Source organism: Trypanosoma melophagium (assembly GCF_022059095.1).
Source record: "Trypanosoma melophagium isolate St. Kilda chromosome Unknown ctg30segment0, whole genome shotgun sequence".
Taxonomy (NCBI): Eukaryota; Euglenozoa; class Kinetoplastea; order Trypanosomatida; family Trypanosomatidae; genus Trypanosoma; species Trypanosoma melophagium.
In genome coordinates this window covers 368,638-380,000 of record NW_027125163.1, presented here as the reverse complement: position 1 = coordinate 380,000, position 11,363 = coordinate 368,638, and the positions used below count along the sequence as shown (strand labels likewise).

General features: G+C 42.4%; 6 protein-coding genes across 6 annotated transcripts in view; all 6 read left to right on the top strand.

Annotated features, from left to right (window-relative positions):
* Nucleotides 1-636, top strand: part of LSM04_003229 (Major sperm protein (MSP) domain) — a gene marked incomplete at both ends in the record, with an annotated part of 1,407 nt that extends 771 nt beyond the window's left edge. The window contains one exon of the mRNA XM_067333747.1: nucleotides 1-636. This exon is cut by the window's left edge and continues 771 nt beyond it. Within this exon, the coding sequence (XP_067189431.1) occupies nucleotides 1-636 (636 nt within the window).
* An 870-nt stretch (nucleotides 637-1,506) lies between these two features.
* Nucleotides 1,507-3,702, top strand: LSM04_007299 (Fungal lipase-like domain; the record flags this gene model as incomplete). Its single annotated transcript, XM_067333746.1, has 1 exon — nucleotides 1,507-3,702. The coding sequence occupies one exon, from the start codon at nucleotides 1,507-1,509 to the stop codon at nucleotides 3,700-3,702; it is 2,196 nt and encodes a 731-aa protein (XP_067189515.1).
* A 767-nt stretch (nucleotides 3,703-4,469) lies between these two features.
* On the top strand, nucleotides 4,470-5,210 carry LSM04_003793 (SGNH hydrolase-type esterase domain; the record flags this gene model as incomplete). Its single annotated transcript, XM_067333745.1, has 1 exon — nucleotides 4,470-5,210. The coding sequence occupies one exon, from the start codon at nucleotides 4,470-4,472 to the stop codon at nucleotides 5,208-5,210; it is 741 nt and encodes a 246-aa protein (XP_067189445.1).
* A 219-nt stretch (nucleotides 5,211-5,429) lies between these two features.
* LSM04_000495 (uncharacterized protein) lies at nucleotides 5,430-6,046 on the top strand (the record flags this gene model as incomplete). Its single annotated transcript, XM_067333744.1, has 2 exons — nucleotides 5,430-5,495; nucleotides 5,534-6,046. 2 exons carry the CDS (start codon nucleotides 5,430-5,432, stop codon nucleotides 6,044-6,046), a joined length of 579 nt encoding a protein of 192 aa, XP_067189381.1.
* A 294-nt stretch (nucleotides 6,047-6,340) lies between these two features.
* LSM04_003794 (Ribosomal protein L11) lies at nucleotides 6,341-7,369 on the top strand (the record flags this gene model as incomplete). Its single annotated transcript, XM_067333743.1, has 1 exon — nucleotides 6,341-7,369. One exon carries the CDS (start codon nucleotides 6,341-6,343, stop codon nucleotides 7,367-7,369), a length of 1,029 nt encoding a protein of 342 aa, XP_067189446.1.
* A 1,019-nt stretch (nucleotides 7,370-8,388) lies between these two features.
* On the top strand, nucleotides 8,389-10,518 carry LSM04_007936 (GPI mannosyltransferase; the record flags this gene model as incomplete). Its single annotated transcript, XM_067333742.1, has 1 exon — nucleotides 8,389-10,518. The coding sequence occupies one exon, from the start codon at nucleotides 8,389-8,391 to the stop codon at nucleotides 10,516-10,518; it is 2,130 nt and encodes a 709-aa protein (XP_067189523.1).
* Nucleotides 10,519-11,363: the final 845 nt, after the last annotated feature.

Here is an 11,363-nt window from a genome sequence, read left to right as displayed (position 1 = left end):
AACGTCCCGGACTCACTCGTCATGCGGATGAGTTCAGAGAAGTTAGAAAACATGGAAGAATCTCCTGGCGCTGGTACACCGCAGAAAAGAAATAATTATAATTATAATAATTATAATTATAACGGTGGCTCTAACTTCCCACCGCTTTCACCCACAGTGCCCAAAACACGCCCACACACAAATCATATGGATGTAAATAGACGAACAGCACCGGCAGGACCACCGCGGTATTCACCCTCGGCGTCTGTGCGAAGTCGTGAGAAAACACCAAGTTCTGTGGACCCATCATCTCCATCTAATACTACACGAGTTAATAATAATAATAATAATAATAATAATAATAATAATAATAATAATAATAATAATAATAATAATAATGGCTCGCAAGGAGGTTTATTTAGAGGGAATACAGAAACGTTACCTGTGACAAGTATGGGTCGTGGGAGTAGTAATAGTAATAACACGATGATAATGTCTACAAGGGGTGGAATGGACAACAAGGATGAGTCGTTTTGGAATAGATATTTGTATTTCAGAATACCGTATCCTGTACTGGGAGTACTACTGCTGCTGTCGTTCTTGTGTGCATTGTTTGAGCGGGGAACATTTTTGAGTTGGTTGTTGATAGGACAATAGGAAAATGGAGTGAGATTGAATGAAAGAAAGAGATGCCGAATAGTATTGCTACCACCAACTAATATATATATATATATATATATATATATATATATATTATTTGTGGGTTGTGGTGATGATGTTATTGTTCTGAGGATTTGATTCTTTCTTTTCATTTCTTCTCATTTGTTTTTTTTTTGGCTTTCATGCTTGTTTTTTTTGCTTTCTTCTTTTTGTTTTTTGCCCCACGTTTGTTTTTTATTGTAAAGAAAAAAATCTTTGAAAATTTTCAACCATGCTCGGATTCCGAAACTCATCACCGTCTTGTGTCAGGAAAAGGGGGAAATAAGTAGAGAGATGAGAATATAAAGAAATATATATATATATATATATATATATATATACTGGTGCATTTAACGCGCACCTGGTCATTGAAGAAAATCTGAGAACATAGAATGACAATTTCCTCCTCCTCTTTTCGTTCTTTTTCTTTGTATCTCATGTGAACCATCTCTTTTAGACTCGTTTCTATTATTGCTCCAATGCCTCTTTTTATATTGGTTTATTCTATAAAAGGATAATGCTTATTCCTTTGCATTCCTACTGTTTTTTTTTCCTCCCCTCTATTTTCTTCTACTGGGTTATCATTTGTTTCCTTTTTTCTTTGGTCTTTATTTTATGTGTCTATCTTCGTATGTTCTCTGCTTTTTATTTTGGTAGTGTAAGGTAACACAAAGTTCAGAAACAGTGAGAGAGAGTGTGTGAAGAAAGGTTAGTTATTGATACTGAACACGCAAATAATAGAGAGAAGAACTGTATTGAGTTATTCAAACAACAGTAAACAATTATATATATATATATATACTACAAAGGATGAACTCCAGGAGAGATATGAGTACCAAGCCCAATACTTCCTCTACTAGTAATACTTGTACTCAAAGCAAAGATGATGAGGCTTCTGCAGGATTAAAGCCAAAAGAGGTAAAATCCGTTTTACCAGAAGCAGGTGTAAAGATGTGGATGTCATTTAAAGATTTTATTCGTCAACAACAACTAAATCTAACAGTTGATGAGTCCTTTTCAACTGCTAATAGTAATATAGAAAAGGGTACAACTACATCTTCTACCCCATGGTACTTTCCATTTTCCCCTAATAAGGGTACCAAAACTACACCTGCGGTGGTTAGTGAATTGCATCACCGACATCGTATAATGCCCACCACATTTTATTATCCAACTTCGTGTAGTAAATGTCTTTTAGTGTCTAAAGCAAATAAAACAGAAAATACTGAAGATCAAACAGAAAATAACGACAAGGATGACGCTAATAAAAACAAAAACAAAACAAATTCAATGGGGATTCCTTTAACTACTCCATTGGGATTTGGATCACCGGGGTACTGTTGTGTAACATGTAATTTCACACTACACCCAGCATGCTTTCACGCTTTAGATCCTAACACTTATAGTATTGTAGCATCAGAGGAAGAAAAAGAATCTTTTAATGAGAAACTTGTAGCTGAAGAGTCAGATCTCCCCTCTTCAATACGTTTTCTTTCACTATATGTATTTAAAGATCCAAAAGCAGCAAATATACTGCGTGATTTTATGACCTTACTTCAACTTTTTTCTAACCGTCATCCTAATATTGGACGATATTTACTGAACCCATACAATATTCTTTCTATTAACAAACGGCATGAAGAGTTATACAAACTCTGTTGTGATACACTTAAGGATGCGGAATTTGTACAGGTGGAGGGAGTTAACGGTCCAACGATGGAGTTTATTCGCTACGGCATGCGCATCGCCACCGCCGTGTATGGACTGCCATATCAAAAGGGATTTCTCAGCTCTGCGTTCTGGGGCGTGATGTTGCGTGGTTTACGGCGTGACATTCTTACGGCATCAGAAGCGGAAAATGACGCAGCCGTGGCAGCAACACTTAATTTACCGGATTCATCCGTGAAACTCTCACGATGGTCGCATTATGCAGAAGAACCGAGTTATTGTATCCTCATTGACCACCTCTCAAGACGCATTGTCTGGGCGTTTAGAGGAACATTAAGTGATGGGGATGTACTTAGTGATGTGTGTGCGTATGGGGAACCATTCTGTGGTGGTTATGCCCACGCGGGGGCTGTAAGAATATTATCGGCAATTTTTGATAATCGTGCTGTGGAGGAAACACCTGGTGTGGTATTTTCCCAAAATAATAATAATAATAATAATAATAATAATAATAATAATAATAATAATAACAGGAATGATCAAAACAGTGATGGTAACGACCCCATTAACTTTCAAAATGAGGTATGCCATAATAATGACACTGATGAAAGTAATAATACGGATACAGGTAAGCGAATCCCTACTCCTGATAGAGGGATCAGTGTAACTATGGAACTTTTGCAGCGATATCCGGACTATGATTTTATCGTAACAGGTCATAGTCTTGGTGGTGGTGTGGCTCTTTTATTTGGTGTTCGTGCTATACACCAACAGGTGTTTGGTGAAGAGGGAACCAGTCGTTTACGCGTTATTGCATTTGCCCCAATGCCTGTTCTTACAATGCCAGCAGCCCGGTCGTATGAAGGACAAATTTGGTCTATTGTGAGTGGCTGTGATGCTGTCTGTCGTCTGCAACTTAATTCTATTGACCGTCTTGCGGCACAAATAACGCATGATGATACACAGACTACTAATACTCCTGCTGTTGTTACTATAGGAAAGACGACTAAAGAGGATGAGAAGCAGAACAGTAGTAGTTCTTCTAATAGTGCCTTGGCATTCATTAGTTCCTCGTTTGATCGTTTGAGTGCATTTGTGATGTCAAAAACACGAAATGTAACAAAAAAAGCACGCTCAAATGGTACGGCGGATATAACAGAAGAAATGCATCATCCAGGTCGTGTTTTTATGCTCACTACACCGTGGAAACCAGAGACCAACCGCATTGTAGAGGTGCCCGTGGGCAACATTGTGATGCATCATCTGTTTATCTCTCAATACATGTTCCGAGAACATCTTATGGACCGCTACTTGACATCGCTAGGCGAATTTCATTTGAGGGAAGAATTAACCTAGAAATTGATCACTAAAAAATATCAAAAGACAAAACGGTATATATATATATATTTTAAACTGCCTTTTCTTTTTTATTTTTATTTATTCTTCGGTATGAATTTAATACCGTTTTCTGATGGGACGCATTCTTAATTAGGAAATGCAGCCCCTTTTTCTTTTGCATATGTTGGAATACCAATTTACAGTATACCCTTTAATCTTTGTACAGACTCCAAGCCGTCAAAAACGAAAAAAACCAACCAACCTTGCGATAACTAGAGAGTTGTGGAATTCCTTCCTCTTTAATTCCTTCAGCATCCTAGTCCTGCTTTTGCTGTTCCTTTCGGTACAGGGTTATGTTCTTGGTGCGTCACCCACGATACCATCTTACCGGGACTACCGTGTGCATACATTGTTTGCTCGCATTCCGAAAGAAAAAGTAAAAGAACACGGGAGCTGCAATGGGGAGATTTCTGCCGCTGCACTCGAAAGTAAAAATGATGATGATTATGATTATTATTCTCTCGGGACCGTTGCAAAAAGCCATTCTCTCGAATCTCAGTGCTAAATTCCAAAGGGGAAAACAAAGTAGTGGTGCTGTTTGTATAGAGCAGTGGACTCTCATATCTACGCGAATAATTCTCACTAAAACACCTATTCTATGAAATAATACTCCCCAGTACTTCTCTCTGTATGTTCTGCATATTCCCCTCCTCTCTCTCTCTCTTTTTTTTCTCTTTCTGCATCTTTGCCCCGTTCCCTGTATTGACAAAAATAGCTACGGAGGCATGCGGCACATTATTCTCTTGGGTGACTCACTAACGCAGGAGGGCTACTTCTCTGGCTGGGTGTCACGCCTGAGCAACTGCTATATTCGTCGTGCGGATGTCTTGAATCGTGGATTAAGTGGATACAACTCACGATGGATACTGGACATACTGGTAGACGATACAAGGCGACAGCATCTGTTACCATCACAACTTGGTCGCCCGCTGTTTATTACGCTGATGGTGGGTTCTAACGACGCTGCAGTAACTGCTCATCACGTGCCACTGCAAGAGTTTAAAGGGAATCTGAAGAGGATCATCGACTTGGTGCGCGAACATGCGGCTCCTGTGGGTGGTATTTTTCTTCTTACACCTCCACCCATTGACGAGGAAGCGCGACTCAAGCGGATACAGGGGTATCGGCCTGAAGCTACTGTAGCTGATCGCAGTCTTGAAACGGTGCGACAATACCGCGATGCCGTAATTCAAGTGGGATCGGAAGAGGAGGAAGCGCACGGTGATGTTACTGTTATTGATCTGTTTTGGGTGTTTCTTGGTGACTCTGCGGATACAATGCCGTACTCGAAGGGTCCGTGGTGTGACTACTTCTCTGACGGCCTCCATTTTAACGAGGCTGGTGGCAAACTGTTGTTTGAGGCCCTGTGGGACGGCATCGGGAAGTCTTCGAATGCCAAGGGTATTCTGCCGGATGGACTCCCTTTTATGATGCCACCGCATGAAACACTATGGTTAAGGGAGTAGAAAGTGAATGTGCTGTTATGTGAAAGTTTTTATTGCTGGAAGAAAGGGATTTTACGTTTTTTTTTCTTTTGTTGATGATGTTTTTGTAGTTGGAGTTTGATTTGCCGAGTCTGTGTTCTTGACGAGATGTGTGTTCCTCTTCTTTGCGCACATTGGTGCCCTGTTGCTGGGTGCTCCTTGCTTCGCTAGGTTAGGGGGATACTTCTTGAGTTGTGGTAGATGCATGCTTCAGAGAAGGCGTTGCTCACCTACGCCTGCCAGCGGAGGACGGAGGATGTCCTGCGCGTGGCGGAGGCTTTGAGTGTAGTTTGCCGGGGGCGGAGTTGGGGCCCTCGTCGTTGCTTCTCCGTGTCCTTGTGACGGCGTACCTTGTGCAGAATGACGTGATGAACGCAACGCTGGCGCTGCGGCGGTGGGCCGCGGTGGGGGCTGACGAGCAGCAGGAATGTGAGCGCGTGGCGCTGGAGCGGGTTGCCCGCCACTGTGGCCGCTATGCGTACGGCGAGGCCTTCCGGGAGGCACTGCGTGGCTGCTGTGGTGGCGGTACTAGTAGTAGCACTGGTGGCGCTGGGGAGGTCCCGGGGTCTCTGACGGAATGGCTCCTGGACTACTTGGCTGCACGGCACGTCCACCAGCGGAGGAACTTTCACGGAGATGCCGTTGGTCTGGACAGACACGCGGCGTCTCTTGGAGTGGCACCGGAGGAGCTGGAGGAACGACTGCGGCGTGTGCGGGAGGATGAGTTGCAGCGGATGAGGTCTGAAGTGGGGCGTGACACGAGCGAGAAGAGGTGCGAGATGCTGCGGTGCATAATGCAGGTCGGAAAGGCCATTTAGACTAGGTGTCTTGCGTGCAGTGGGGCTGCAATATTTAAAAAAAACCCGAGAATTCTGGGTTTTGGTCTGGTATTTTGTTTATTGTTTCTTTTTTATTCTTATTTTTTTTACTATGCCTATGCTTGTCTATGTGTGTTTTGTTTTTTTTGTTCAACCTCTGTGTGTGTATTTGTGGCTAATGGCAGCCTCCTGCTGTGGTTTGCTGTATACCCTGCTCTGCATCCCCTTTGCGTGTAAGAGGTAGGAGGGGAAGGTATAGCGCTGAGTCAAGGGAGTGGTGGAAATAGTCTGCAGATGCTTCACCGATGCGTCCAACTGTTTTTGAAGGCGCGGCCAAAGACGGTCAACGTTGAGCCTGGTTCAAACCGCCTGCCGGATTCCGTTGTTTTGGCGAAGGGGAAGGAAATATTCGCGGTGCCGGATTTTCCTGGGAAACGGGTAATGCATAACTGGCGCTTCTTCATCAAGGCAGGGAAAGCTGCGACAGGGCCGCCTGTGGGACAAGAGTTCTCGAAGCTTGGTCTCAAGGCCATGGACTTTGCAAAGGCATTCAACGACCGCACGAAGCCACACTTCAAGGACGATGTGGAGCTGATTGTGCGGATCCAAGTTTATTTTGACAAGACCTACCTGTACTGCATTGAACCGCCACCAACGGCTTGGTTTATTTTGCGTGCATTGCGAAAGAGGCGTCGCGAGACGGGCCCGGTACCCATTCGTGGTTGTTACTGCGCGATGATGACACTGGAGATGGCGTACGAGATTGCCAAGATGAAGCCGATGAATTGGGGGAAGCCGGAGTACCCGCTGCTGGAGACACGCGTGCGCCGCGTTGTGGGGCAGGCCCGGCGGATGGGTGTCTGTTTCATTGGCGTCGACACGCCTGGCAGTTCGCCGGTGAAGGGGGTGACGGAGCGGCAATACGCGGAGGAGAGCGCGAAGTACCGCAAGATACACATGGAGCAGTACATGGCGCTGAAGCAGCGTGAGCTGGAGGAGGCGCCGTTGATCGAGCGGCTGCACCGTCCCAACCTGACACCGCTCACGGAGGCGCAGATTGAAGAGGGACTGCGTGATGCAAATCTTATGCACGCCCTGTGGAAGGCCAGCCACCCGAAGAGTCCGTACCACAAGGATCTCAAACAGCGTGAGATGGCGCAGCGCTACCTCAATGCGAGGGGATGGTTGAAGGACATGACACTGGAAGAGATGCAGTTGGTGTTCATGAACCACCGCCTTCCCGACATTGAGCGCAGTCACCAGATGGATGATGGGAAGATGGAGAACGAAGTTTACTGGTCGAGGGACAGTGCTGCACACTGACATGCTGTTGTGTGTGTGTTTTAGGCTTGATAGCTGGTCGCTGGGATGTACTGAAGATGCCAGAACCGCCGCCCCCTCTTCCCTCCAGCACTGTCCTTCCTCTTGTGTGTCCTGGGGTGTGAGGCATGTAGTGGAGGGGTGCATCACCTTTTTTTGTGTCATGTTTGATTTCTATTTGCGTGTACAGTGCCGCGTGAGTGCTGACTGTGATGCCCAGGTGTCCTTGTTGGGTCTCCCGTACTCCGCCACTTGTGTGCCCCTTTGTTAAGAGGAGGGGTACACCGAAGAATCTCTCTCTGTCTCTTTCTGTGTGCGTGTGTGTGTGTATGTATGCTGAATAGGGACGGGAGACTTTGAAGGATGATGTGCGTGCGAGGCCAGAATGCATCTGGCGCTGAGCATGCTTGCTGGTGCATTTCTGTTCTAATTTGGCATTGCATTTCTCCGTGGAGCCCATTCATCGGAGAGAAAGAGAAATGCAGTCGTGAGACCGCACGTTTGGCCTGAATACGTCTTTGCATCCTCCGCGCGTACCGATATGAACTGTTGGAGTGTGTTTAACGAGAAGAGTTGAGTGCTGCTTGCTGGTGGAGATAGGGAAGAGAGGGGTGTTGACGGTGACTACGGCGGATACCGTGGAAACGAGGACATTCCTGTACGTCAATATGGGTAGCAAACCTGAAGTGTTTGTCTGCTGTGTGTTAGAATAAAGAAACCGAGTTGACTTTTTTTTGTTGTTGTTTCTTTTTTTTTTGAATTGTTGTTTCTCTTGGTTCGTCACCGGATGACTTTTCTTTCTCTCTCTATCTCTCTCTGTCTCGCTCTTTTAAACACACACACTCTCTCACTGAGTTTCTCCCATTGTGATTTTTTTCCTGCATACACGATATTGTTTTTCATATGTTCTCATGTTAACTTGAGTAATCTGTTTGGTGAGGTTATGTATTGCTTTGTTTTCATTTCCTTCTTTTTTGTGGTTAGTGAGAGCATTAGGGTTTCTTTTTCTTTGTACTGAGTAAATGAAGTTGCAAGGATGGTATTCTTTCGCGGCGTTGTGTGCTGTCGTTATTATCGCTGAAATTATGTGCCCTTACACAAAAGTAGAGGAGAGTTTTGGCATGCAGGCTTTACACGACTTTATCTTTTGCCGTACTACTGCTTGTGGAGATCATATTGCGTTTCCAGGGGTTGTACCACGGAGTTTCTTTGGACCGTGGTTAACTGTTGTTTTTGCTCTTGTACCTCTTATATTGTTCGTTAAACCTATTACTGCGATACTTTTACCTTTTATATTACAAAAAGTTTCTGTTCCTGATAATTTGCTTGGAAATCTTGCATTGGAAGTCTTTCTTTTACAGTACCCGTTATTGGTTTCACATGCATGTAGGATTGTTCTTGGAGGTTTGGTTTGTAGTTCCTTGTGGTATGTTGGGAGCAGCATTGATATTGCTGAGAGTATGTCTATGAATCATACAAAACTTCAAGACAAATTTGGAGGATGTATACCCTCCTTTGTTTTTTTCCTATTGTGTATTTCACAATTTCATCTGATCTTTTATGCCACTCGACCACTACCCAATACTTATGGTCTTATCCTTTGTACCTTTGCTTGTGGATGTGCATTACGTAAACACTATTATCGCTCCATCGCAATACTTTGTGTGGCAGCTGCAATATTTAGATGTGATGTTATCGTACTTTTAGTACCATATACACTTTTTCTTCTTCTTCGTCGTGATATTACACTTTTGCGTGCTGTATTGACTGGTTTAACCGCTTTGGCGGTAGCGCTATTGTGTAGTGTAGGCATGGATAGTTTTCTCTGGGGACGTTGGTTGTGGCCAGAGAGTCTTGTGTTACTCTTTAACACTGCGGAGAATCAATCATGGCGTTGGGGAACATCACCAGCACATGCCTACATTTCGCACCTACTTCCACGTGCTTTTATTCTTTATTTTCCACTACTTTTACTTATGGTGGGTTTGGCGTGGTTTCCTATACAGCACTGGCGAAGAGGACGTATGGCAATTCAGAGACTCTCTACAAAAGTAACTGCTCTTCCGCTTTGGATAGATGTGAGTATACGATATCGGGTATTATTAATACCAGCATCTCTGTTTATTGCCCTCTATAGTACTCTTCCACATAAAGAGTTACGATTTAGTATGCTTGTCTTTCCATGGTTTTTAGCCTCATTAGCTTCCGCGATTGCGGGAACATGGAATATGTATGCATTTGCTCCTAGTAAGAAAGTCATCAATCAAACCTCTTCTGTAAACAAGCGAGTAAAGAAAACGGAGAGGAAAATAAAATCTGAAGACCCCAAAAGAAACCATTATGCTGGTAAAAAACTAGGTATTATTTTACTCCTTTTAATGTTGTATTTACTACAACTTGCAACAGTGGGGATATCTCTACATATAAGCATGTATAACTATCCTGGTGCCCGTGCACTACAGCAGTTACACCAGGAAATTAAAAATGATATACAAAATTCTTCTTCCTGTTTATATAAACGTCTATTAAACGGAACTGAGAAGAATACCTCCATTACGGTGTTTATTGATGCCTATGCAGGAATGAATGGTGTGAATCGATTTCAAAAAATACATTATTCACCATATGCATCGTATGTGGATACTAATAACAATGATAGGATTGTATACGATTCACTTCAACGTCGACTTCTGGCACTTTTGGCTTTGCCATTTGTGGCAACACATCGAATTATGACTGCAAAAAATCCTTCAACTGGTCGTTGGTCAGAATATGTTTTTTCTGATGTATTTGGAAAAGAACCGATAGATGTAAAAATGTTAAACTTCACAGTGGATGGAGTACAAATTCATGTTGGCTTTTTGGGTAAAACAGAAATACGTTATATTAAAGACCCCACACGCTTTGATGAGGAACGTAATACATACAATAGTCAGGGTTTGGATTATCTGCTGGTGCGATACTCACAGAAGAAACTACATCATCAGCATGGCGAGTTTGAGGAGATTTTTACCACTCGTATAATTGACTGGAAGGTATTAGCAAAACAATGGCTGGCTAAATTATTGCCATGGAGAAAACCGTTCACTGCCGTTAGTGCTGAGGAAGAGGAAGAGGGATTTCTTTTGGGAATGCGGCGACGCTGCCCGTAATGAATTGTTGCATTTGAATTTTTTCTTTAGTTCTCTCTTTTTTTTGTCAAGATTTGCAGTTTTTAAATGAATATTGGGTGATCCTTGTCTTTTTTTTAGAAAAAGAAAATTATTTATTTTTGATTATTAGGACTAAGGAACCTGACCCCTTTCATTTTTGTTTTCTTTGTTTTCCTGCTCTTCACTACTTATAGCGGTGAATCTATTGTATAAACCTCGATAGAGCAGTAAGATAAGTAAGCTAATCATATTCTGTGTAACAGTATTAATATGTTTCTATTCATCTATTTATAGGTGTGTGTTTGGGTCAACGTTGCAGTCAAAACGAATCCCAAAAAGGAAAGAAAAAAAGGCAAAATAAGAGTTAAAGGAATATATATATATATATATACTTATTTATGAAGAAAAAAGGAGTGAAATTATTATTATTATTATTATTATTATTATTATTATTATTATTATTATTATTATTATTATTATTATTATTATTATTATTATTATTATTATTATTATTATTATTATTATTTTGTTCTATTTGAAGGGCGATGTAATGAAGAAGAAGTAGATATTACCAGAAAGAATTTGAATTCCGAGAGGCGCTGTCGCACTATAACAATTTCTGGCTTCGTATTCTCACACTCATGGAGGTCTACAATCTCTAAGAGAAAAAACAAGTGGGGTGAGGATGAAGTTTATATATATATATATATGTATATTACTTTATGGATAGTCTTGTATATGTGTAGAGTCGGACTAGGTGGGATAGACAAGATCACTAAGCTGTGAGAGCTCGGGTGGTGGAAGTTCTTGAGGTGGATGGATAGATAGATAGAGATAGAGAGAGA